The 27,860-nt window shown below is 37.0% G+C and overlaps 2 protein-coding genes and 1 non-coding gene across 10 annotated transcripts in view; 2 read left to right on the top strand and 1 right to left on the bottom strand.

Annotated features, from left to right (window-relative positions):
- The window catches only part of TOR1AIP1 (torsin 1A interacting protein 1), a 35,621-nt gene extending 33,936 nt beyond the window's left edge, over positions 1 to 1,685 (bottom strand). For both annotated transcript variants that reach the window (XM_007480890.3, XM_007480891.3), the window contains exon 1: positions 441 to 1,685. In XM_007480890.3, coding sequence (XP_007480952.2) covers positions 441 to 909 — 469 coding nt within the window. In that variant the 5' untranslated portion in view covers positions 910 to 1,685. The remainder of the gene's footprint in view (positions 1 to 440) is intronic.
- TOR1AIP2 (torsin 1A interacting protein 2) lies at positions 459 to 23,291 on the top strand. Of its 7 annotated transcripts, XM_016429984.2 has the most exons (7): positions 459 to 597; positions 8,405 to 8,641; positions 11,828 to 11,919; positions 15,748 to 15,937; positions 17,707 to 18,234; positions 19,940 to 20,050; positions 20,483 to 23,291. In XM_016429984.2, the coding sequence occupies exons 4-7, from the start codon at positions 15,904 to 15,906 to the stop codon at positions 21,235 to 21,237; spliced, it is 1,428 nt and encodes a 475-aa protein (XP_016285470.2). In that variant the 5' UTR covers positions 459 to 597; positions 8,405 to 8,641; positions 11,828 to 11,919; positions 15,748 to 15,903; the 3' UTR covers positions 21,238 to 23,291. The 7 variants fall into 7 exon arrangements, with proteins under 7 accessions (XP_016285470.2, XP_007480955.2, XP_056671574.1 ...); XM_007480893.3 differs by lacking the exon at positions 11,828 to 11,919 and having other exon boundaries at positions 461 to 597; XM_056815596.1 differs by lacking the exons at positions 459 to 597; positions 11,828 to 11,919 and adding an exon at positions 5,864 to 5,992.
- Positions 10,336 to 10,439, top strand: LOC130457711 (U6 spliceosomal RNA). Its single transcript, XR_008916997.1, has one exon. It is a non-coding gene; the product is annotated as a U6 spliceosomal RNA (small nuclear RNA).
- Positions 23,292 to 27,860: the final 4,569 nt, after the last annotated feature.

Genomic DNA, 27,860 nt, shown 5'->3' with positions numbered 1-27,860 from the left:
CCCCTCTCCTCTCTTTCGTCCTCTGAGAAGTGTGGAGAAGGATGACAGTTGGGGGTGGGGACACTGACACCCCGGCCCCCCCCCTCCCCAGAGGAAATGCGCCGGGGAGCGACGCTGGGTGCTGCTAAATGCTTCGGCTACGCCATCCTTGTCCCTCCTGTCTCTGACTACCCGGACGTCTGGGGCTACCGGCAAGCGTCCACACCTTTGGGACCGTAGTGCCTATAATACTGCCCCCCCACCAAACCCGTATCAATTTCTTTCTCTTCTCTCGGGTCTCCTCACAGGAGTCCATCCCTCTCGAGAGGCCGAGGTGGAACCTAGAAGGTCCTCCTCCCCACCCCGCGGGGCTCGAGGCGGGAATCCTCCCTCCCTTCGCGGGCGCGCGCGCAGCTCCTGCCCGTTACCTCGGCGGCGACTACCGCCTCCGCCGTCCTCACCTTCCGGGGACTTGGGCTCCCGCAGCCCTCTCCTCGTAGTGGCCGGCGAAGGCTGCGCCGGTGGCTTAGCCTCCTGCTGCTGCAGCCGGGTAGTCCTCCTCGTATTCATTTCCACAGATCCCAGGCGCGAGAGGTGCGTGCCTTGCTGTGACCTAAGGTAAGCCTCCACGACTTCCTCTTTCCCGGGCGAAAGGCGGAACTCTTGTTTTGGGCTCTGCTTTTCCACTGGGGCACTTCCTCCGGACGCAAGCGGCTCGAAATCGCCGTACACTTGGGGCGGGAGCTCGGAGAACCTCACTTCCCGCCGGCGACGGCGCTGACCCGAGGGGCTTCCGTACGCGAGTGCGTTGCTGCCGCCGCCATCTTGAGGGGCGAGCGGAGGTTTTTCTTGTCGCAAAGGGGCTCTGGGTGTGACGTTCGCTGCCCACCCCTCGAGCTCTGGCCCGGCTCGCCACCTTTCGCCTGCCATGGTCCGCGTCCCTGGCCTACTGCCAGCCCGACTGACCAGCCAGGTCGTCTTTCTAGAGAAAGAGCGGCGGCAGGGTCTTCGCGTCCGTCAAGGAGGCAGCTGGGAGTCGCCAGGGCCGCCGCCGCCGCTGTCCTTGTCGCTGTCACCACCGCGGTATTCAGCCTCCTCTGGGCCCATGGTGGCTCACGAGGGCAGTGAGGCTGTCAGTGACTGGGCTTGGTCAGCTGCTGCTGCCGTCTGTGTGTGTCACTCCCACCCTTCTGGCTGCAGGCCCGAAAGAGGAGGAGAAGGGAGAGCCTGGCCCTTCTGCTCTGGGGGTAGGGAGGGGCCCGGCTTGGACCAGAGGCGGCGAGCAGGGAACGGTACGGCCCTGGCCCTTCAGCCTGTCTAAAAGCACGTCACGGGGGTGGAGGAGAAAGGAAAATCCGTCACGGGTATAAACAAGCCCTGGTGCTGGATTCCTGAGCCCGGCCCCTACAACCGTGCCCTCCCCAAGGCACTCCTCCCTGGGACACTGTGCCCAACAGGCTCTGGAGAAAATGTTTTATGATAGGCTCTCTAAAGACGCACCACACCCTTTAAAAAGTCTAATCATCATTATTATTTCTCCAACATTTTGTCAAATCTGGGCAATCAGAACAACTGGTTTTGTAGCTTAATTTAGTAATGTAGTAAATTTACACACTGAAAATGGAAAATTTAACAACCATCTGGGGCTGGCTCAGTTACTTCTATCTTGCCCACTGTTCCAATCACTTTCCCCTTGTCTATGTTGCCCAACTCATAAATCTGATCAAGGATCAAAATGCGGGACATTTTTAGACCTGGATAACGGTAGGGGGATTTGGTTTTGCTTGATTGCCTATATGTTGAAAGGATTATTTTCCCCTTGTAAATTAGGTGTGGGAGAAGAAAATCAAATGCTTGTTAATTGAAAAATAAAACTTAAGTGGCCGTGTGAGTGTGCCCCATCATAGGGAAATGTTTGTAGTTTCACTCAGGAAAAGGCAAAATCTACTCAGTTTTTTATTTCGAAATCAAGATGGGAAATATTCCTCTACAAGCAGAAGGACTTCGTCATTTGCCTAACGCAATATTTGAATAGAGCAAGGAATAAAAAGAAAGCTTACCTGACAAATCATATGATACTCAAATTCAGAAGAAGCTTGCTCCCTTCTTCCAAATTTATCAGCAAATTGCAAAATATTTGTAAAATTACTTGCTGCAGTACAGTGGAAAGTACTGGATTGAACTACTTCTTTTGCAACTTGACTATTTTTGGAACCTTCAGTCACTTAGCCTTGTGCTTCAGTTCCTTATCTTTAAAATGAGATTGTTTTAAGTCCCTTAGACCTCAAAATCTAAACTTAAGGAAATTGACATTCCTCAACTGTGAAAGTAAGGTGTGTTTTCCGCTTCATTAGGAATTTAATAAATTCAGCTGTTTGGGTTTTTTTGGTAATCTGCATTAGGAATTTCAAGCATAAATTTATTCTAGATTTCATTGTACAATTCCCAAATTTAATTTACTATCAATCTAGCATTTATTAAGTATCCACTCTGTGCCAGGGACTAGAATATAAAATGTTAAAAACTAAGTAAAATCAAGATAGGAAATAATCAACAGAGCACTACTATGCTCATATATAACAATTGATTTGGAATACTGAGGAGGGGAAAAACCTGATTTTTTAAAAAATTCTATTTCATGTAAACAGTAAATAGCACAATTCTAATAGTATTATCTCTTCAAGGCCAGGAAGATGATTTAATAAATATATAAAAAAGATTTATGTTTAGGTTATCAATTTTCTGTAAAAAGTATGCTTTCAAAGGGGTTTAAGCAATTTAAATAAAATTCTTACTATCTTATTTAAACTACTAAACTTCAAATCACAACTCTTGTTCACATAATCACAAATAGCATTATTATATACAACTTTGCTATTCCATGGGTTTTGTTAAAAATAAAATATAGACTCTAGTTATAACATTGGCAAAGGTTTGATTAACATTACACAGGGACATAATAGTGATACAAGCTTTTAAAAAGTAGTAACTTGGGAACAGGTTGGTGGTGCAATGGATTGAGAGCCAGGTCCAGAGATGGGAGGTCCTGCATTCAAATCTGGTTACAGACATTTCCATGTGGCCTTGTGCAAGTCACTTAACCCCTATTGCCTAGTCTTTACCAATCTTCTGCCTTGGAACCACTACATAGTATTGATTCTAAGATGAAAATAAGGGTTTGGGGAAAAAAAGTCACTTTTTACATGTTTGGTATAAACACTGGTTTACAGTAAAATAACATAAAAGAAAAAAAGGAAGAAACTAAAGAATAACTCTGTTACTTTTGCTTTTTTACTGCCTTCAGGGAAGGGAAAGCATAAGGACTTTACTTTTAACCTATGTGATAGATACATGAGACCACCAGGTTTTTTTGCTGTTTTTAAAAATGTTGAAAAGTATTGAAAAGTACTTAATTAGTATTTGGTATTTTAGAAATCTCTTCTGAAAAGTACATTAGCATAATTAAAAACCCACTAAAAGTATTACTGTTAGATGACAAATATTATTAAATTATATTGCTTATAATAAAGTCAAATGCTATACTGAATTGTCATTGTCAAAGGAGCGCTAAAGGGCCTCATATTTTAAAGGGTAGATTAATACAAGCATAGAGTCATGAAAAACTTACCTTTCAGCCCTTTATACTGAGAATATTTGCTTGATTCCTTTTGTGTGTGGTCGAGAAAGGAAGGGGTTCATCTACTATTATACTTACTGGTACACTGCCAAAAATAGCTCAAGAATGGCTTCCCCAAAGAATTGAAATCTTTTATAAAAGCAAAGGCATAGGCAATTATAGACAGAAGTTTGCTTGTTTGTGGCCTTGGTCTACCTGGGAGGGCCACTTATATCCTGGCCCTCCTCTGTGAGGTGGCAGCAGAAGCTACAGGTGCCTAACAATATGCCTGTTTCACCAAGCAACCTCTCAAAAGCTCACCCTAAAGGAGAGTTTTATGACTGAGCTGTCCAACAGTGGAATTCACTCTCTTCAGGATTGAGATATTGGTTGATGAGATCATATATTTAGATTGGATAGAACCTCAGCAGCTATATAGTCCAACCCCTTATTTGACAAATGAGGAAACTGGCCCAGAGAGATGAAGTGACTTCAAGGTTTACATTAATCAGAGGTGAGATTTGAGCCAGAAACCTCTGATTCCAGAACCAATGTAATTTGTGAACCCTAGCAGAATATTTATCTCAAGATCATAGAAGGGATTCTTGCATATTTGATGTTAGCTTAAGACAAAAATAAACTGACATTTCTGTTACTAATCCCTGAAAATTACTTTTAATTACCCCTAAGAAGGGATTGACCTGGATCTGTAGTTCTTTGGAAAAGATTGCCACTGGTTTCTTCTTAAATTAGGAAGAACTACAGATCCCAGTGGATTTTATGGCCAGCCAATCCCTTGCCAGGAGTCATTTCATTACAGTTTTGAAAAAAAATTTTTAAACCTTCCTCCCATCTTACAATCAATATTGTGTATTGTTTCCAAGACAGAAGAATGGTAAAGGCTAGGCAATGGGGGTTAAGTGACTTGCCCAGGATCACACAGATAGGAAGTGTTTGAGGCTATACTTGAATCCTAGGCCTGGCTCTCAAGCCACTGAACTCCCCAACTGCTCCCTTGAAATGTCTCTTAATTAAATGCCTGGTATGTCCTGGAGAAAAATTTTGTCTTTTAAAAAAATTTTAATAACAAATTTCCACCGTTTTCCAAAGTTATGTGATACATATTGTCTCCTTCCTCCCCCCACCCTCACCCCAGATGACAAAGCAATTCAGGCTGGATTATACATGTATTATCCTATAAAACACTTCTATATTATTCATTTTTGTAAGTGAATATCTTATAAAGCCCAAACTCCAAAACATATACCTAAATAAACAAGTGATAAATCATGTTTTCATCTGCATTTCTACTCCAACATTTCTCTAGAGGTGGATAGCATTCTTTTTCATTCCTCAGTCAGAATTGTCCTGGATCATTGTATTGCTGTTAGTAGCAAAGTCTATCACATTTGATTGTTCCACAATGTTGCAATTACTGTGTATAATATTCTCCTGCTTCTGCTTATTTCATCCTTCAGTTCATTTAGATCTTTCCAGTTCTTTCTGAAATCATTATGTTCATAATTTCTTATAGCACAATAATATTCCATTACCATCACATACCTCAAGTTGTTCAGCCATTCCCCAATTGAGGGACATCCTTTTAGTTCCCATTTCTTTACCACCACAAAAAGAACCGCTATATATAAAAATTTTTATCTTTTAAAGCACTAAATTAAATTTGGTTCTGAACTTCTGTTACTGTGTTGGGGCAATTCCCTCTCCCAAGTCATTTTAAAACCTTGTTGTCCTGGTCATTCTATAGTCCTCACTCTCAACCCTCATATCCAATCTGTTGTTAAATCTCATCTTTTCTATTTTTATGACATCTCTCATGTACTATCCATTCCTTCTACTCATACTGCTAGGACCCCAGTTCAAACCCTTATTGCTCCTGACTACACAATACTCTTTTAACTTATTTCCCTGTCTTGAATCTTTCCCTTTTTTCCTACTCCAGTCCACCCCCCACTCAGCTACTGGAATAGTTTTTTCTAAAGTATGTTTTTTCTAAAGTATTTTTCTAAATATATTTATATATATATATATATATATATATATATATACATACATATATATATATATACTTTCTAAAGTATATTTCTAAAATATTTTTTCTAAAGTATTCTGTAGCTTTCCCAACTTTGAGTTCCCATGGCTTACTATTCCAAGATCAAATTAAGGACTTCAGTTTGACTTTTAAAATTCTTCACAATTCTGTCCTTTCCCCTTTAAAACCTTGACTCACTTCCACCCACACTGTGGTCTAGCACAATGACCTTGCAGTTCTCTTGTTGCCATGCCAGGATGTCTTCATTCTTAGAATGTTCTTTCCTCTCATTTTTGTCTTAGTTTTTCTGGCTTTCTTCAAGATTGAGTTCAAAGTCCACCTTCTATGTAAGGCTTCCCTCCTCCCTCACCCTTAAGCTGGTAATATATTTCCCCGTCATATTACCTCCCCTTGACTTTGTATAAATCATGCCTGTGCCTAGTTATTTGTATGCTGTCTTCCTTGCACTCCCTAGGAATTCAGGCTTCTTCAGGGCAAACCCCCCACCCCCTTTGTATACCTAATGCTTAGCACAGAGGGGCACACAGTAACCACTTAAGTGCTTGTTGGTTGACTAATTTGAAGTACATCTAGCACTGAAGAATCTGAATAATGATGCAGGATCTTCTGAAGTTGGAAGCAAAGTTTTTATTGAGTTCAAGAAGTTAGAAAGACGAAGAGGAAGTCATCTAAGAGGAAGCAAAGTTTATCAACAATAGATCTGGGTTCTGGAGAGCATAAGGAAAGGAGAAAATAGAGTACCAGGATTGCAGAAAGAGTAAAGCTGAGGTTAATAGGGATAAGAATAGAAAGTGGCATGGAAGATTTTCAACTTGGCAGATGGTGACTGAAATCACAAATATCCTTAGGTCTCTCCAATAATTAAAAACAATACCAGTAATAGCATTCATCTGACTCCTTACAGTTTACAAACACTTTACAGAATGTTATCTCATTTTATCTTCACAACAACCCTAGGAGATAGGTGTTATTAGTATCCTTATTTTACAGATGAAGGAAACTGAGGCAAGACCATAGTCAAGTGCCTTGTCCAGGATTACATAGTTAGTATCTTAAGGTTGGATTGGACTCAGCTAGCTATTCCACAACAGATAGTCCAATATTCTATCTACTGTCTAGCAACAGCATTAAATGACTTCTTTTTAGCTATTCCACAACAGATAGTCCAATATTCTATCTACTGTCTAGCAACAGCATTAAATGACTTTTTTTTTTAATAACCCTTACCTTCCGTCTTGGAATCAATACTGTGTATTGGTTCCAAAGCATAAGAGTGGTAAGGGCTAGGCAATGGGGGTCAAGTGACTTGCCCAGGGCCACACAGCTGGGAAGTGTCTGAGGCTAGATTTGAACCTTGGACCTCCCATCTCTAGGTTTGGCTCTCAATTCACTGAGCCACCCAGCTGGCCCCCTAAAGACTTTTAATCCCTTTGCTCCTTTCAGTTACTATTATTCCATCTGTGTATAATTGATATAATTTAAAACTATTTGATAAAATCATTGGTTTCAGTTGTAAACATTAGCATATGTAATTGTATATAAAGCTAGTTTAGTAACTCAGCACTTTCAAGTGAAAGATAAACTGATCTTCTATAGAAGGTCTTAGTCTTCCCATCTTAGTAATTTATGGACATTTCTTGAAAAAGCTCATTATTCTCATTAATGTTATATTTTTGTCATTTGGATTTCTGACTCAATTAACCTGACTGGACTTGCTGTCTCAAAAAATTCTGGTGACCACTAAATTGCCTAATCAAACTTTTTATTCCAGTGCTAATTACTTATCTAATTGCCCATACCTCTATGAAGGATCTAGACACTTTTGACTGCCTTTGTCTTCTATATACTTTCACTTTCTTCATGAATGCTATATTTTCTTGGTGGTTATTATTTTGGTTTATAAAGGACTTTTTCCACAATACTGATATGAGTTCAAGGCAGGTGTTATTGTCCCCATTCTGTGGATTCGGAGACTAAGGCTCTCAAGAAAAAGTGACTTGAGTGGCTGTTCGATGGTAGTAAGTTAGATAATCAGTTGAAGATTTGTTTAACCTGGAGAAGAATATTGTAAAACTGTGTTCAAGTATTTAAAAGGTTGTTACACGGAAAAAACCTATATAACTGTTGCTTACTTCCAGGGGAAGAAATAAGAACAATGGTTAAAAAATGTAAACAGAAAAATTGGGTCTTTTTCTAAGGAAATTTTTCCTAATAATTCATGGTATCCAAAAAGTAGAATGAACTTTTTTCAGGACATAATGGGTTCTCCCTCCAGTGTAGGTTTTTAAGGGATCCCTTTTCATATTTGGATTGGGCAAGGTCTCTCTCTTCCAGCTCTGGAATTCTGTGATTCCCAAATAGTGGCCTATTTTATTAGTTGGAAGGTGGTTACATAATTAATAATAATAATAGATAGCACCTATGTAAGGCTTTAAGATTTTCCAAGCACTTTACATATGTTATACATGTTAACTCTCTTGATCTTCACCCCTGTGAGGTTAGGGCTATTATTTTAGAGATGAGGAAACAGGCTGAGAGAAGTGATGGGACTTGTCCAGTATTGCCCAGTTAATAAATGGATTTATGACAATTATCTGATGTCAGCATAATGTGGGAACCTGTCTTTAGAACTTTCAGAAATGTCAAGAATTTTGAAGTGCTGCTTACTAAACAGAATATATGTAGCAAATATGTGATGTTAATAGTCCTAACTTACAGTAATTGAAGCTTCCTTTTAGGAACAGTAGAAAAAACTACTACTCCCAGCATTCCACTGGAGGCTCTTTCCTTGGGGCAAAGTTCACTGTCACATTGACCGAGGAAGGATTTGTGGCTATGGGTGTGTGTAGCCGCCTGTTTTTCCAGTCCAGGTTGAAAACTGAAAAGTTTCATGCCTTTGGAATTTGATTATTGAAGTGGGCCTTGATTCAAAATCCACTTTACGGGTCACTTTCCACATCATCAAGAATCTACAAGTAAGTAAACTCAGTTTCTTTATCTGGAACAAAAACGGGTTAGATCTTTTTTAAGTCCTAGCTCTAACAATTCTGTAATTAGAATTAATACTCAACTTTACATTGTTTCAGTTTCCAGACCAACCTCCTTCTCTCTCTCCCCTCAAAAAAAAAAGCCACCAAAGTATAAGGAATACATAATTTTGTGTTTTAATGTAAAGATGGAAAAAAGGGAATTTTTACCAGGTTTAGAGAATGAAATGGAATTTCTCTAAAGCCTTTAAGAATTGGGAAAGGGCAAAATTTGAAGCATCTGAACACATAAGTTCTCCTATGTATCTAACATTTTGGTTATGTATTTGCTTTGTGTCAATCAATCAACAAGCATTAGCTACCTTCTATGTGCCTGTGCAAAGCAATAGAAATACAGACAAAAATGAAACCAGGCCTGCCCTATTACTAGTACAGTATGTTAGTTGAACTAAATTTATTTGAATTATTTAAAACTCAGCTATACCCAGGAAGGCTTGTTCATTTATTTCTGTTACCAAAAATACTGAATTGTGTGAAACAATTTTTTTTTTTACCCAGACCTGAGATGTCACCTATATCTGAAGTTCTCAGTAAGGAACTCTTCCTACCAAAGCAGATCAGGTCTGCTGTATATCTTATGACAACTTAAAGGGTTGATTAAGTGACTTGCCTGGAGTCATACCTCCTCTGTGTGTAAGAGGCAGGGCTTGAATGCAATTATTGAAGCCCAGTACTCTCTGTTGCTTCTCAAAACTTTATATTTATTTAAATTGCTAACAAAAATGGATATCCCTGTACCTGGTCTGACATTTTATTTTGTTTCAATTCTTTTTTTTTTTTAACTCTTACCTTCTAGGGTCACATAGCTAGGAAGTATCTGAGGTCACATTTGAACCCAAGACCTCCTATCTCTGGGTCTGCTCTCAATCCACTGAGCCATTTAGCTGCCCCCTGTTTCAATTCTTATATTAATAACAAAATAATAACAGCAATATTGCTTTAATTTCTTTTCCCTCTTCTCTAAACATTAAATACAAAGCCTCTAGCCTAAATTCTTTTATGACCTTATTAGTACATAAATTACCCCATTGGGATAATAAAAATTAAGTTATCTAATAGTGAGAGATTAAAAAAAATTTTTTTAAACCTCACTAACCAATTCTTTGAGGCTTTTGAGTGTATTCTAAAAACTTGAGGAAACAATATTACCAGACAGTGTAAAATTTTATAGTGAAGCACACGCTTTGGCATGGTAATAGGCAGATCTGAATCCAATGATCAGTTATGCTATGAATTTGTCGTGTAACCTTTGGTTTTGTATGTCACTGATATTTTATTTACTTGACCTTGTAATGAAGAGATAATAGCACAATCCTGAAGAGCTTTGCTCTGTAATTGGTAGCAGGGTAGAAGGAGCAGTGGCCTTTGGAGTAAGAACCCAGGGTACAAGTTGCCACATAGGTAATAACATAGTAGAGTCAGGATTTGAACCCAAGTTTGATTTTAAATGCAATGCTGTTTTCTATTATTCTACACTGCCTTGGAATAGTTCAGATAGGAGTACAGTCAAAATAAGGGCTCTTCTGAGCTTGTAATAATCAAAACTTAACAGGATAACTCTCTTTCCTAAAAGAGAAATGAAATACTATGGACTAGGAAAGCCTTGGAAATTAAATATACCTATGCTCACTTTTGCAGCACACATACTAAAATTGGAATGATAAAGAAATTAACATGGCCCCTGCACAAGGATGACATGCAAATTTATGAAGTCTTCAAAAAAAAAAAAAGAAAATACAATATACCATATAGGAATATGTATTGTGAAGATGAGATTAACTCTCCCCTGCCTACTTTTGAATTTATCTAAGCTCTCTAGCTGGTGAGCTCCCCCACCTAGTGCTAAATAGGGGTGTTCAAGCTTTTGGTGATTAATTCAAAAGATGAGAGTTAATCCCATCTTCACTGTATATACATTCATTTAAAAATTTTGAAGTCCAAATTCTCTGTCCTCTTTCCTATCGAGAAGGCAAGCACCATGATACTTATTATGTGTGTGAAGTCATGTTGTGAAAAAAGAAAGTAAAAAAAATGCTTCCATTTGCACTCAGAATTCATCAGTTCCCTCCCTGGAAGTGGAGAGCATTTTTCATCATGAATGCTTTGGAATCATCATGGATCATTATATTGATCAGAGTAGCTTAATTTTTCACCATCAATTAGCATTACAGATTTGCTGTTACTATATAGTGTTCTGGTTTTGCTCATTTTACTTTGCATCCAAATGTTCATATAAACCTTCCTTTTTTTTTTTTAAACCCTTCCCTTCCCTCTTAGAATCAATACTGGCCCCTAGGCAAAAGAAGGTAAGGGCGAGGCATTGGGGTTTAAGTGACTTGCCCAGAGTCACACAGCTAGGAAGAAACCTTCCTTTTTTTCTTCTGAAACCATCCTCATTGTCATTTCTTGCAGCACAATAGTATTCCATCACAATCATATAATACAGCTTGTTTAACCATTCCTAATTGGTGAGCATCTCCTCAATTTCCAATTCTTTGCCACCACATAAAGAGCTGCTGTGTATACTTTTGTTCATAGATCCTTTTCCTTTTTCTTTTATCTCTTTGGGGTATAGACCTAGTATGGTATTACTGTGAGAAGTCTTTTAAATAAGAACTTCAAGGTTTTACAGAAGGTATTTTATGTGCTTCTGTTCTGGTTTTGTGTATCCGATGAAAATCTAGCTGATTGACATTGCCCAGGAAAAGTTCTTTTTGTCTCTTGACAGTCAGAAACTGTAAATTAGAACTCTCAATATCAAGGTAATTTTTCATTTAAATTAATTGTCTCATTTCTATTTAGAAAACTGTAGATGATGAAGAAAGGAACTAATGTAAGCAAAATATACAGAAGACTAATCTCTGGCCTCTGAGAGTTTGTATTCTAACCTAATTAAAGTTTAAGCATTAGAAGAAACTACATTTTTCTATTCTGGTGTCAAAGTACTCTCCACTTTTGAGATGCACTTCATTTGTAATATAGATTTAGGAGAGACTTTAAAAAAATTATTTTCTTTTTTTTTTTAACCCTCACCTTCCATCTTGGAATCAATATTGTTTATTGGTTCTAAGTGTTGGTAGAGCTTTTCTTAATCTCTCCCTTTTTCTCTTTAAGAGGCAGAAGAGCAAAAAGATTTCTGCAGAAGAGCCCCCTGCTGTGCAGGCGGTCCGTTGGTGACAGTTAGGAGGGTGTGGCCGAGTTGGGAGGTGAGTTGGAGGCAGTTGAGAGGGGCTTTTGTCTCTGGCTTCCCTGGAGAGCTGGAGGGTCTGTCTGTGTCTCCCAGACAAACTGGCTGTTGGAAAAGTAACTGACCACAGGGAAAGAGAAACGGACTTAAGGAGGTGAAAGGTGATTAATGCTGATTGATTAAAGCTTATTGATTAACTTAGCTAGATCCTTAGGTGGTGGGTAGATTCTTAGACAGAGGAGGTAGATAGGCTGGGTATGGCCTGGCAGAAGGCACTGTCCTCGAAGGTGGATAGATTTAGGGTGTTTTTTAGAAAATTTTAGCTAGGATTGGGATGTTGGGTATAGTTATAAGCTATTATAAGATTACTCTCACTTCCTCTTTTCTGTTTCCTATCCAAACTTTCTTAAAAATAAACTAAGTGTTTGCATTTACCAGACTGCTCTCCTGATCTTTGTTCAAACTCCTATCAAAAATTTTTAACCTTTCACAGAAGGCAGAAGAGTGGAAAGGGCTAGGCAGTGGGGGTCAGGTGATTTGTCCAGGGTCATATAGCTAGGAATTATCTGAAGTCAAATTTGAACCCAGGATCTCCTGTCTCTGGGCCTGGCTCAATCCACTGAGCCACCCCACTGTCCCTTAGGAGAGACTGTGAAAAAGCATAGGCTTTTCTCATGTAAAATATTGAAGAATAGATTTGTGTGGCAATGTCAGTACAGCTTCTTTTCTGTGGTTGCCTCTGAGCTAGAGATCAATTAGAAATAATGATTCTTGGTACTAGTTTTAGTCTAAATTGACTCAACAACTATAGATATTTTTAAAAATTTTAATGACTTCCATTTTTATGTCACATTTTCAAATAAGCATCTCTCTCCTACCCCAACTCTTATTATAACAAGAAAAACAGTTAAAGTAAATCAGTTTATACAATGAGCACATTTAACAGTACATACAACATTTTAAATTAGTCTCACATCTTTCCTGAAAGGAGAGAGGTCCAGTTCATTATCTCATTATCTCTTTTCTGATTAAATTACATTTAATAGGAGTTTGACTTCTTTTTAGCATTTTTCCACTTATATTACTATGATATGGTTCTCCATATTCTGCTTACTACATTTTGCTTCAATTCATATCAGATTTCCCATAGTTCTCTGAATTCCTCATATTAATGGTTTTTCATAGCTCTAGAAAAATTTTATTACATTCTTTTATAAAATGACATGTTCAACCATTGCAAATAGATTGGCACCCACTTGTGTTTCTAGCTTTTTGCTACCAGAATTAAGCACTGCTATGAATAGCTTGGTGTATATATATATATATCTTCTCCTTAGGGTACATAGTAGTGTAACTACTGAGTCATAGCCTCAGTCATAGACATAGTCATGTAGACAATGCAGTGATTTTTCTTGCATAATTGTAAACTATTTTCTCAAATGGTTGGATCCATTCATAGCTCTACCAGTAATATATTGTGCCCATCTTTCCACAGTATTTCTAACGTCAAATATTTCTATTGTTGATTTGAAGAATGTGAGGTAAAATTTTACAGTTTTAATTTACATTTCACTTATTAGTGACGAGCATCATTTTTCATATATTTGTTGATAGTTTGCAATTCTTTAGAAAACTTGTTAACTTTTAACTACTTGTCTATTAGGGAATGATTCTTTACTGTTATATTTGTATCAATTCCCTATGCTTATTGGTTAATGGACTTTTATCAGATACATTTGATGCCGTTTTAAAAAATTTGACCTTTTCTTGTTTTAGCTAGCTATACTGATTTTGTTCATTCAAAAGTTTTAAAATTTTATGTAATTAAAATTGTCTATTTTATTTTTATGATCTACTTTTATTCCTTTAGTTAAGTATTCCTTTAAAACCATAGATGTAAAAAAACATCTTCTTTGGTTTTTTTCCTGATCTTATTATTAGGTCCTGTATCTGATTTTTTAACTTATAGTGTCATATGTTGTAAAATGCTTTTCTAAACCTAATTTCTATCATCAAATGGTTTTCTAGTTTTCCAGTAGTACTTGTAAAATAGAGAATATCCCCAGCTTCTGTCCTTAGTTTTATTGATTACTGAGCTTGTATAACTTGGTGATTTTTAGGTTTTGCTTATCTACACTGTTCCATGAATGGACTTTTTCATTTTTTTAACCTATATTAAATAGTTTTAGTGATTATTCTCTCAATGACTGTATATTTAAACATTTTATTTATATCTTTTGTTTTTATATCTCCTTAATTTTGAAATGTATTCCTCCTACCCATTTCCAGAGATCCATCACTTATAACAAAAAATATTTTTAAAAATCATAAAATTTTAGGGCGAGAGAGCATCCAAAGAGGGGCAACAAGGAAATTGAAGGGACTTAAGTTTCTATCAGCTGGAATCAGTTGAAGGAATTGAGGATAGTTAGTCTGGATTAGAGAAGACTCAGGGGATATGTGACAATTGTCTTCAAATTTTTCAAAGGTCAGTCATGTGGAATTGGGGGTTTGACTTGGCTTTTTTGGCTTTAGAGGACAGAACCAGTAACAGTAGAAGTTTCAAAGGGGCAAATTTAGGCTTGATGGAAGAGAAATTTTCTTATGGTTCAGAGGCTTAAGTGGAATGGTAGATTCATGTTCCATTGAAAGTTTCTAAGTGGAGATTGGATTACCCCTTCTTAGGTATGTTATAGAAAAGGTTCCTTTTTGGGTATGAGTTAGAGTACTCTATGGTTGTTGAGATACCTTCCAAATATGTTTGGAAATTTTGTGATTATGGTAAATTGTAGTTTCAGCTTAGCAGTGAAGATTGTATCTATTCACGTGAATTATGGGAAGGGCAATGAAGTCTCATGAAGAATCTGTTTAGTATTGAATACAAATAATAACTTAGTAGTGCTTTTTAAATTTTATTTAAATTCCAGCACTTTGAATTCATTAACAAATTTTATAGTTGGCATAACTGCTCTGAAATATAGGCTTACAAAATGTTCATACTCCATCATCTTTGGCACAGGAAGGTAATAGAGCCTAACATTTAGAATAGCTGGCAATGATGTGGTTATTTCTAATTATGTTTATGATCTGAGGATCTTGAGTTTCATACCCATGATAATTGGATAATGTTTATTTTCCCCAGAAAATGTTTCATAGTGGAAAGAATCTTTTAAAGAAGTAAAGACTTAATGATTAACTAATTATTTTCACATTATGCCTATTAAACATTGTACAAGATACAGGGGTAACCAGGTGATACAGTGGATAGAGTGCTGACCCTAGAGTTTGGAAGGCTCATCTTCCTGAATTCAAATCTGGCCTCAGACACTTATTAGCTATGTGATCCTCGGCAAATCACTTTATCCTGTTTGTGTCAACTTCCTCATCTGTAAAAGGAGCTGGAGAAGGAAATGGCAAACCACTCCAGTATCTTTGCCAAGAAAATCCCTAATGAGATCACAAATAGTCACACATGACTGAAATGTCTGAACAACAAAAGCATAAGATACAGAAGGAAGTATAGAGATAAATGCATTAGCTCTGCCTACAAGGTGTTTCTAATCTAGTAGAGGAGATGAAACATATTTGCAATTAACTAATACAGATCAATAGGTCAGAGTGCTAGGAAACTTCAAAAGTAGGGGAAATTACTTTGGAGAATAGGAAGGATCAGTTTTCATGCAAGTGATGATATTTGAGCAGGGCTTTTAAGGATAAGTATTATTTCAAAAGGAAGTAAAACAGTTTTTATTACAATTGATCATTTTTACCCTCCAGTGCATAGAAATTCATTCATTAAATTATTTCAGTGTTTGCATTAATTAACTATATTTTTGTTTGCTTTAAGTTACTCTGAGCCCTGGCCACTGCAGGGTCCAGGGAGGGATGAACTTATTGAGATTGAGAGAACTATTTCTGAATAAAATAGAAGAAAACACAATATCATCATAAGGAAAACCAGGGTGCAAAACCAGCTACATCAGATCCAAGAGATACCACAAAAATGACGGACAATGGATATGTAAATCCTCAAGAGGGTATGTTCAGTCTTTGCAGTATAGAAATCTGAATATCATGGTCTGTATTCTAGGAAACAAAATGCATCAAGACGGAAAATCACTGATCATTAAGCACTTATTTAAAAATAAAAATAATTGGACTAGTTTTTCCAGTTTGGTACAGATTAATTAGCTATGACTTATTGTTTAACTTTCTCTGAACATTAACATGAGAATAAGTATAATATTGATTATAGTGTGGTATAGCAGATAGAAGGGCATCCTTGGAGTCATGAAGATTTAGGTTGAGGTTGTTATGATTAAAATGATTTCAAGAGACTGGTTTATGAGTGAGAATATTAATTATAACCAATAGATTGGTTAGTGGTCCCTTTGAAGACCAAAGACCCCAAGGCTATCCAGGCAGATCTTTAAACTCTATAAATAAAATTTTAGGAGCTCATTCAGCCCCTCCTTGAATATCCCAAGACATCTCTAATTGGTAAATAGCTAATTAGGAGGTGGTCCATAAAATTCAACCTTTCTCCACATTATAAGTGATAGAGGTCACATAATTAGGAAGAGAATCATTGTCTTCTCTTTTAACCAAATTTTGTTCAAAGGAGGATATTTCTCAGAATTTCAAAGGACAAAGAACTTGTAAAAAGCAGTAGACAGGAGGGAGTCCCTCTAATCCAGGGCCCTAAGAGAAATTATTACAATAGATGAAAAATAAATTCTCATAGACACATATTAGTTGTGTGTGACCATATAACCAGTCACTCTCTGTGCTTCAGGCAACTCTCTAATATTATACTTTACAGAAGATGTACATATTCCTTGGTGGAGAAAGTGTCTACATAAGGAGGTCCCTATATTGATAAAATTTCAGGCCTGGGAAAATAAAACATAAAGATAAAAATAAAGCTAAACATTTAATCAGAATATATGTTATAGAGCTATAAAGATATATACATATATAGAGATATCTATGTATGCAAATATAGATATATCATATATAATATATCTATAGGTAGATTATGTTTATATGTAGACATAAATATCTATATCTGCTTTTGTTTCCTAAGACAAAGAAGAAATATCCAAATTGATATCGTATAATTTTGGATAACGATGATGAAATTTAGGAATGATGGATACATTAAAAGGAGTGATAGAGTCTAATAGAACAAAAGTTGTAAAGTCTAAATTCATTGAGATTTCATGCATTTAGTGGGCTTCTGATCATTTTAACAGCAGAATAAGAGCTCTACTCAAATATTCTAGCCTGCTAATGATTATATAAAAAAAAGGTGAAGAATTTTCCCAGGATAAAAATGTGTTTGATAACTAGAACTTATTAAATGCTTTCTGTGTGCCAGGCACTGCCAAGACTGTGGATAAAAAGTCTCTGCCCTTGTGGAGTTTACATTCTAATGGGAGAAGACAATACATTAACGGGAGCAAGAACTGGTTGGGAAGGACCAGGGGCACAATCCAGGTTACCAATGGGGAGGAGGTAGAGATAAAAGATCAAGAAGAGAAGGCACGGTATAGACTAGGCCAGTGAAGGCTCTGCATGCCAAAGCCCTGACAAGATAAAGTGAAAGTTCACCTAATTACTGGTGATCTAAAGAAAATATGGCTTTGCCAGTCTAAAGTAAAATGACACTAATGTAAATATAGTATTTAGATAAAAGAAAATATCTTTGGTGGAAGGGGAACTGGGAATGATTTTTAAAAGTCAGAGGGACATTTTCAGTAATTTTCCCAAAACTACACTAAATTATGATTTTTTATCTAAACAGAATGTCAGATGAAAGAGAATCTTGAAAAAGACCCAACAGTGACTCCTCAGACTCTTGAGGCTATAAAGGCATCAGAGGTCACTGAAGAAACCCAGATTCAATGTCCTGTTTCTGGCCTTAAGGATACCCCTATAGAGGCAGAAACAATAGGGTCACAAAGCCTGGATGCAGAAAATAAATCTGCAAGTACTTGTGAAATAGATGAAGGGAACTCTCCAGAAACAGAACAAGAGAAGGAAGAGAGCCAGAATGATTCCATCAGTAAACAAGGGTATTCTCACAACACAGAAGGACTGTGTGAAAGACCCGTGGATCAAAACATCAGCATTTCTTTAAAGGAAAAGGAAAGTCCAACCCCTCTTCAGGAGAAAAGTTCTGCAGTTCTCACAGAAGATAATGAGAAATCCACTATTCCACAGAAGCCTAATGCTGATGAAAAGGTTCCAGACTCTGTGGGAACTCAAAACTCAGTTACTGCTAAAGAAGAACTAGAAAACCAGGTTATGGTGAGGAAACGTTTCATACAAGGTAAGAAAACAATAATTCAATCAAATAAAATAGTTAATCTACCTTTAAAAAAAAAAACCATACTGTTCCCATTCCTGTTGATATAATATGAGGTAATACCCAAGCTATTTCAAAAGCCCAAGTGTTGGTGCTGAACCTGTACTGCATTTCTTTCAGTCACTGACTACTTAATTCTCCCTCATCCAGATCATTCCATCACCTATGCTTTTGGATAAGCTGACCTCCATGTCTGGAATGTATTCTTTCTTTACCTTTGCCTTTTGAAGTCCCTAATTAGTTTTATTCAAAGTTTGGTTCAGATACTATCTCTGTATGAAGTCTTTCCTAGTCCTTCTACCTGCTAGTAAACCCCAATTATTTTTGTCTTTTTTTCTCACATATGGGAAAAACTCGCAAAAATATTGCAAAAATAGTATTTTTGCAGTCAGCCAGAAAAAGGAAAAATTCAATATAATACTCAATTTATCCCCAAAGTTTAGTGGATTTCTTTCTTGATGCTTGTCTCATCAAAGAGCGGTCTGTCAATTTTGTCTCCTAAATGTCCATGCAAATTAAAGTATTTAGCTGTATCTCTATTTTCTTTCTAGAGGAAATAGTCTGATAAGACAGCATCCAGATCTCCCAGTAAGCAGAAAAAATTATTTTGCCACCGTGGTTAAAAACCAATTTCTATTTTATCTTGTACTTGGAAACTCCTTATTAGTGTGAGTTATTGGATACACAGATTTTCTGTTTGCCAGAAACTAAGTTTTTCTTACAATATAATGTAGTGGCAAAAGCACTGGAGGAAGAATGAGGATATCTGGATTCTAGGATCAACTCTACAGCAACTGAGTATATGACTTAAAATAATTTTTTCACTTCTCTGGACCCCAGCTACCTGATCTGCAAGATAGAAGATTGAACTGTCACCTTTTAAAGTGATAGGATGCAGTTGGGTGGCTCAATGGACCGAGAGCTAGGCCTGGAGATTGCAAGGTCCTAGGTTCAAATGTGGCCTCAAACACTCCTAGCTGTGTGACCCTGGGCAAGTCACTTAACCCTAATTGCCCAGCCCTTACTGCTCTTCTGTCTTGATACCAATACATTAGTATTGGTATTGATTCTAAGATGGATTCTAAGATTCTAAGATGGAAGGTAAGGGTTTAAAAAACAAACAAATAAATAAATTCTAATTCAAGATTAATTCAGTCATTCAGTAAACATTTATGTAGGTCTTTTTGGTTGTCAAGTACTGTGCTAGATACTGGAGAAACAGACAAAAACGAAACAGTTTGTACCCTCAGGGAGATTATATTCTCTCAGAAGAGGTAATATATATATATATATACCCATCTATATACAAAATAATACATTTATTTGAAGAAGAGGCCAAGGGGTTGGAGGATCAGGAAGAATCTTAGGCAGGAAATGGCATTTGAGCTGCTAAACTTTTAAACTAAACTAGATTTTATAGGAGGCAGTATTATGGAGGAGAAATATCCAATCTGTCCATTTTACAATAAAAACTGCAAAAGCAGAGCTCTGGGCCAATAACCATTTATTAATTATTAATAGGAGAAAACTTAGCTTTGCATTTTAAATCCCTACTATTACCAAGTAGAGAAAACCTTTGAGGAAACTAATCCTTTATAAACTTCAGTGATGATTAGGTAACTAAGTAGAACCATTGTAGTGATTTGTTGTATGCTTCTTTTATTTCCAGAGGTTAGAAGTCATCAGCAGGAGTCAGTGGAAACTCGGAGACCTGAAGAAAACAAAGAGAGGGCCCAGGATGTGGGAAAGAGCCCTGAAAAGACTCTGTGGAGCAAATTAGGTATTTATTATAAAGTTTAAAAAAGTAAATCAAAATATACTTTTTCAGGTTAAAAAAAATTGGCCCATTAGATAATTGTGAGAAGGGGCATTACTTTGGGAGCTGACAAGCAGCATATTGCTGTGGAAGTTGCCAAAATAGGAAGGAAATGTCACAAGATTTAAACTGAAAAGTGATATCTTGTTAGTCATTTTAGAATTCTATCAGGCATTTTCCTCAACTGGCCCTTGTAATGAATAGATCTTAGAGCAGAGAATGGGGGTCTAAGAGACTTTGGATAGAGGAAAGATCAAAGGAATTATAAAAAAGCCACCATCACCAGTAAAAATGGATACTTTGATAGTACTGTTTCTATTGGCTCCTCTATGTTTGTCCCAAGATTTGTGCATGATTCATGCTTGGTCTAATTTTCCTTCCTTTACCTTTTTGCAGGACATACCATTGGTTTTTTGGCTGTGTTAATTTTTGTGGTAGCCTTCATTTCCAGCTTCTCCTCCCAGGCCCAACAAGTGCCAAAAAACCCTGCTTTGGAAGCCTTCTTGGATCAGTTCAGCCAACTGAAGGACAAATTCCCAGGCCAGAGCTCTTACCTCTGGCAGCGAGGACGCAAGTTCCTCCAGAAGCACCTAAATGCTTCCAGCCCTGTAGAGCCAGCCACTATCATCTTTACAGCTGCTCAGGAGGGGAAAGAGACTTTAAAGTGCTTGAGTCACCACATTGCTGATGCCTACACGTTCTTCCAAAATGTCTCTGCCATTAAAATTGATGGTGCTCATCGGACCTCTCAAGACAGTGACACTGTCAAGCTCTTGGTGGATATCGAGCTAAGTACTGGATTTGAAGTTGGCCGAAAAGCAGCTGTGGTCCATCGCTTTGAGTCCCTTCCTGCCGGCTCCACTTTGATCTTCTACAAGTATTGTGACCATGAGAATGCAGCCTTCAAGGATGTTGCCCTGGTGCTGACAGTTTTACTGGAAGAGGAGACACTAGAAAAAAGTGTGGGTCCAAGGGAAACTGAAGAAAAAGTGAGAGATTTGCTTTGGGCTAGGTTCACTAACTCAGACACCCCCAGCTCCTTCAATCACATGGATTCAGATAAACTGAGTGGCCTGTGGAGTCGAATCTCCCACCTGGTCTTGCCAGTCCAGCCAGTTGAGAAGATAGAAGAAAAGGGCTGCTTTCTATAAAGCTAAGCACAGAATTACATCAAGTAAAGGCTTCCACTAAAGACAACATAGCTATGACTGGTGTTTGAAAACTTTTGAGAGAACCACTCTGAAAAGTGGCCTATTAATTTTAGAACAGATTTGCACTTTGGTATCTTTTTACCTCTTATGATAGCTTTCTAAGTGAAAACTGATAAAAACCAATCAGATTTGAAATGCAGCACAATAGTTTTTTTTTCAATTGTTATTTTTACATATGAAAGATAACATCACAGATCACTCACTGCATTAGGAGAATTTTCTTACCTCCAGCAGTTAGCTACAGTCTTCATTACTGACTTGGGTGAGATCATAAGAAGGCATCTTTTCACCAGGTAGTTAATGTTCTCACTCAGAGAACTAGCAAAAGAGATTGCAAAGTCTTGTAGATTTGCCAAGCTTTAAGTGATAATGTCATTGAAAATGAGACTGACCAAGAACCAGGTTTCCAGATAGTTGAGTTGTTGCAATCATTATTGTGACTGCACTATCTGGTGAGCTGGCTATGATGTGTGTGATCTCATGATGGGACTAGAATGCCTTTTCCTTTTTTGTTTCCCCCAGGCATCTCATTTCTGTGTGTTCATAAAGACACTAAAGAAGGAATGGAGAACATTAGTTGAATGAATCAAAGGGGTGGAAAGATCTGGAATTTGTTGAGAAAATAAAATGCTGGGGTGAACTAAAGGGTATTATTGATACATAAAAAAGAGATCATAAGGATTTAGAAAAGTGTTTTTGGAAATAAGAATAGCTGGAAAATGGGCTTTTATAATCAAGCCTTTTTTTATTTTTTACAGTTAGGCTCAATTTGGTGGGAAGTGGCCAAGCTCTAGTTGGTTTGTTTTATAATTTTTTTGACTTAACAATGAAATTTCATAATAGTTGAGGTAAGATATGAATAGAAGCTTAAAACATTATTGGAATTGATATCCTTGTAGCTGTACTGAAAAAGCAGAAAGAAAAAAGTGAGAAAAATTGATATGTTTTGGTTCTCCCAGTATTTACATATCACAGACAGCCTCAATATAAATAAAACCATTAGTGCCTTGAAGAACAATTTTATCAGACCACAGAAATGAGCTACCTCAAGTCTTGTCTAAGGAGAGAACCAGGCTGGAGCATGCATTTCTGTTATGTTAGATGTTGAACCTTGCTGTTAGCTCAGCACTTGAAATTGGGATTAGTTCTTTTTATCTTTATCAGTTTAACATTTTTTATCATCTCTACTTCAAGAGGTAACCCAGAAATGTAATATTCTTGGTGATTTATTAATTCCTTTTGCTAAAACACACTTTTCCTTCCATTTGAAGATCAAAGTTAATTCTCTCAAGACATCAAGTTCACGTATTTAGCTTCAAAGATCATTTGAATAAGAGCACTATATTAAGAAAACTTGCATCTTCTTAAATGAGTAATATATTTATTTTTTAAAGCTCAAAACCATATTTTTAAAAACAAAAACTGACCAAAGCCTATAATTTTTTATAATCTCTTAAATTATTCTCCACAGATCTTTTAAATGCTATTCAGATTTTTAAGCCTGTTATTCTTGCTGCTTTCTTGTTTCATTACTTAAAATTGTTACTTGCTTGACTTACAAAATTGTTTCTTGAACATAATACATGACCTGTAACTTTAAATTTTTTCACGTGTATCTTGAAATATTTCCAGATAACAATGAGTTAAGAAAAATAAACATACCTATAAACCAATCCTTTAATATTAAGATTGCAAAAGAAAGCAGGAGTCAAGAATTTCATCTATTGACTAAATGACTTCCTTTATTTTGAACTCCTTCCTAAGTATATTTGGTGATTGTTAATACATTTGCAAAAAAAGAAGCAACTAGATGCATCTAGTAGAAGTTCCTTGAGTTAACATCACTCAGATGACTTTGCAAATGTGCCTTTTCTCTGGTTTATACTAAATTCTAGATCTCAAATTGTAACATAGCTTATTATAAGGTCCCAAATTCCCCGAGCCCTGATTGAAGATGACTTCAATAAATTCATTTCCAGTTTTACTCCCCTTTATTTCTGACTGTAGTGTCTCAAGCTTTTTTAATTTTTTCAAAATAAAGAAAACTAAATGTACTAAATTAAGCCAGATTCTGGCATTTGAAATGGAAGAATAATTTGTATTTGAAGTACAATTAACAAAGAACTATATAACACTCATCCTTTCCTTTCTCAAATTGGCCTCTTCCCCAGTTATTTCCAGTGTGTTTTTTCAGCTTGAATTTATTTTATTTTTTAATTTTTTTTAAACCCTTACCTTCCATCTTGGAATCAATACTATGTATTGGTTACAAGGCAGAAGAGTGGTATGGGCTAGGCAATGGGGGTCAAGTGACTTGCCCAGGGTCACACAGCTAGGAAGTGTCTGAGGCTAGATTTGAACCTAGGACCTCCCATCTTTAGGCCTGGCTCTCAATCACTGAGCTTCCCAGCTGCCCCCTTGTATTTATTTTCTGAAAAACCTATATATGAGTTACTGTAAGCCAGGAAACATTTTTATACTCTTTCCCTTATTTGTCCTTTACAAAGATTATTTTTCTGATTAAAAAGAGGACCTAATTCTCCTGAAGCAGTAGTTTGGGAAGCACTGACAAGGAGAAAGGTCAGGCTATATTGACCTGCAAATTTAAGTGCATTCTGTGATGTAAGCTAAAAGAGTAAGAACCATACTAATATCCATATTAATATAATATCCATATATGTCATTAACATCAAAATTCCTGTTATTCCCTGGGTCTTTCCACAATTTTACTATTATATAAGAGTGGCTTTTTCATTTTTCTCTCTTGGATGATAAAGAATGTGCCTTATTCATTACAGTTTGTCATAACCAAAAATAAATCTCAGTAATTTATTCTAATTGGCCTACTCTTGGCTTAAATTCCAGCAGCATCACATTCAGGTGAGGCTGAAGAAACCAATATATTGCACCTTTCAAATTATCATGTTGTATTTTTTTGTTTGGCAACAATTTACTCTAAAAAAGATGAGAAAAAGACTGGTAAATGTATCAAGTGACTGTAATAATCAGCTCTGGAAAGACATCTATGTCAAAAATATACTCTATTTAGAGGTCTTGCTCTCTTCATTTAGCATTCTTCAGAGTAATAACTTTTACCTGATGTTGATCACATTAAATTTAATATGAAATAGTTTGTCCCTAGTAAGGGTAGATGATATTTGCTAGTAGTAAGGGGGAAATAAGCTGATATTTAGTGGTCTGTATTGTAGCTAAAAGAAGATGTTGAAGAGACAAGCCAGTTGGAAGCTCAAAGGAAGCTTCATACATCCAGGGACTAGGCTTCAACTTTTCAGCTCCAGAACCTCAACTTTATCAGTTCGTCCAGTAGGTATATAAGTTTCTAGGACACTAGATTACACTAACCAGATTCTCAAGAGACTCATTAATAAATTAGGGTATCAATATATTACTTTACAGTTGGGATATACCATTCTAATGAATGGAATACTCATCTGCTACGCAGAGCTGGTTTTTCTTTTCATAATATTTAGGTGACTAAATTACTAATACTAGTACAGTAACTTGAAGTTTAAGAAGCACTTTACATACATTATTTCTTTTGTTCCTCACCATGCCGAGGAAAATTAATTTTAATGCTGTATCATTTGATTTTTAATATTAACCTGTAACATTGCATTTCCTGTCTAAACTCAAAAGAGATTTCTCTGACAACCCTAGAAGAATCTTTGTTCTTTGGCATCTGCTAAATTGGGATGGGGCCAACTGGGAATTTGAGTTCTATTTTCTCTGTAAACAGAGTCTCACCTAAACTAGATACTCCCAGGGGGTGCCCTTGGTTCTCCTCCCCCAACATCTCAATGTGGGGAGGGGCATTGTGTTCTTGAAGGTGAAAGCATAACCAGACCAAAGTGGATCTTTTTGCTTGGATTGCCATTGGTTATTAGAATCTCATGACTCCTGTGATTCCCCCCAAAGGCAAAGTAATTCAAGATGGGCTAGGAGCTATTATCCCGCCTCCTCATTAAGTGTCCACCAATTAGATCTGTCTTGATATTTTCAGGGAGAGCTGAATAGAGCTGTCAGACAGGAACTGTATTTAAGGTGATCCAGGACCCTGCATCTTTGTCTTTGATTATCAAGAGAATATTGATCATTCATTTATTGATTATTGCTAGCCTTGTCAATAAGTTGATTTTTCTCACTCAGAACCTCATCTCAGAATTTTATTTCTCACAATGCTATGAGGCGGATACTACAAGTATCAATATTGTCCCACTTACAATTAAGACAGACTCAGGGAAAATAAATGACTTGCCTCGGTCACATAGCTAGTAAATGTGAGTCAAAAGCCAATTCTTTTCCTTCCAGGTCTCATCCTCCTTCCACCATACCATTTTTGATTATTTATCCAGGCTATGAAATTTTCCCCATTTTTACTCTGAAATATATTTTCTTAGTTACTAGAATACTGGGATTCATTGGAGAGTGTATAGTCTTTTTTTTTAAACAATATTTTATTTGATCATTTCCAAGCATTATTCATTAGAGACAAAGATCATTTTCTTTTCCTCTCCCCCCACCCCCCACCTCTCCCATAGCCGACAAGTGATTCCACTGGGTATCACATGTGTTCTTGATTCAAACCCATTTCCATGTTGTTAGTATTTGCATTAGAGTGTTCATTAAGAGTCTCTCCTCAGACATGTCCCCTCAACCACTGTAGTCAAGTAGTTGCTTTTCCTCGGTGTTTTTACTCCTACAATGTGTCCTTTGCTTGTGGATAGTGTTTTTCTCCTAGATCCCTACAGATTGTTCAGGGACATTGTATTGCCACTAATGGAGAAGTCCATTACATTCAATTGTACCACACTGTATCAGTCTCTGTGTACAATGTTCTCCTGGTTCTGCTCCTTTCTGCTCTGCATCACTTCCTGGAGGTTGTTCCAGTCTCCATGGAATTCCTCCAATTTATTATTCCTTATAGCACAATAGTATTCCATCACCAACATATACCACAATTTGTTCAGCCATTCCCCAATTGAAAGGAATCCCCTTGTTTTCCAATTTTTGGCCACCACAAAGAGCGCAGCTATGAATATTTTTGTACAAGTCTTTTTGTCCATTATCTCTTTGGGGTACAGACCCAGCAGTGCTATGGTTGGATCAAAGGGCAGACATTCTTTTGTAGCCCTTTGGGCATAGTTCCAAATTGCCCTCCAGAATGGCTGGATCAATTCACAACTCCACCAGCAATGAATTAGTGTCCCCACTTTGCCACATCCCCTCCAGCATTCACTGCTTTCCTCTGCTGTCATGTTAGTCAATCTGCTATGTGTGAGGTGGTACCTCAGAGTTGTTTTGATTTGCATCTCTCTGATTATCAGAGATTTAGAACACTTTTTCATGTGCTTATTAATAGTTTTGATTTCTTTATCTGAAAGCTGCCTATTCATGTCCCTTGCCCATTTATCATTTGGAGAATGGTTTGATTTTTTTGTACAATTGATTTAGCTCTTTGTAAATTTGAGTAATTAAACCTTTGTCAGAGGTTTTTATGAAGATTGTTTCCCAATTTGTTGCTTCCCTTCTGATTTTAGAAAGTGTGTAGTCTTTAGCAGTGTCACATAAATTCTTTGTATCCAATTCATTTTCAACATTCCTTATTAAGAATGAAAAACGTATCATTCCATTGTTGCTTTGTAGTAGATGTGTTACAGCTTTCAAGATAACCAACTATTAACTTATGTTAGCTATGTTTTAAAATTGATGCTTTTGTAAAGGCTGGTCCTTTGATGAGTTATGAGTTTCAGGAAGCATTTCAGTCTTACCAGCTACATCTCTTAGAGTGGGATAATTCTGTAAAGGTCCAATTTCATTTCGTTTATGTTGATTCTTCAAATCAATTTCAAAGGGTGAAACTTGTCCCTGAATTTTGGAAATATATCTCATTTGAAGATTATCATTCTCCTATTTACTGACTTTAGTATATATATATATATATATATATATATATATATATATATATATATATATATATAGACTTCAGTATCTAGGAAATTTCATATTTGTGTATTTTGCTTTAATGATTATTTGGGTGAAAAAAAACCCAGCTATATCCTTAGAAATATGACAGCAATGCTGGAGGGGATGTGGCAAAGTAGGGATATTAATTCATTGCTGGTGGAGTTGTGAACTGATCCAACCATTCTGGAGGGCAATTTGGAACTATGCCCAAAGGGCTACAAAAGAATGTCTACCCTTTGATCCAGTCATAGCACTGCTGGGTCTGTACCCCAAAGAGATAATGGACAAAAAGACTTGTACAAAAATATTCATAGCTGCGCTCTTTGTGGTGGCCCCAAACTGGAAAACGAGGGGATGCCCATCAACTGGGGAATGGCTGAGCAAATTGTGGTATATGTTGGCGATGGAATACTATTGTGCTAAAAGGAATAATAAAGTGGAGGAATTCCATGGAGACTGGAACAACCTCCAGGAAGTGATGCAGAGCGAGAGGAGCAGAACCAGGAGAACATTGTACACAGAGACTAATACACTGTGGTATAATCGAATGTAATGGACTTCTCCATTAGTGGCGGTGT

Source organism: Monodelphis domestica, chromosome 2 (genome assembly GCF_027887165.1).
Source record: "Monodelphis domestica isolate mMonDom1 chromosome 2, mMonDom1.pri, whole genome shotgun sequence".
In the NCBI taxonomy this organism is placed as follows: Eukaryota; Metazoa; Chordata; class Mammalia; order Didelphimorphia; family Didelphidae; genus Monodelphis; species Monodelphis domestica.
The sequence above is the reverse complement of the archived record's forward strand: the minus strand, read 5'-3'. Positions and strand labels throughout refer to the sequence as shown.

Bases quoted from the DNA above. Each gene is read 5' to 3' on its own strand.
- TOR1AIP2 (XM_016429984.2), top strand. From the start codon at position 15,904: ATGACGGACAATGGATATGTAAATCCTCAAGAGG. The intron at 15,938-17,706 runs GTATGTTCAGTC...TTATCTAAACAG, and splicing joins ATATGTAAATCCTCAAGAGG to AATGTCAGATGAAAGAGAAT. The intron at 18,235-19,939 runs GTAAGAAAACAA...TTTTATTTCCAG, and splicing joins GAGGAAACGTTTCATACAAG to AGGTTAGAAGTCATCAGCAG.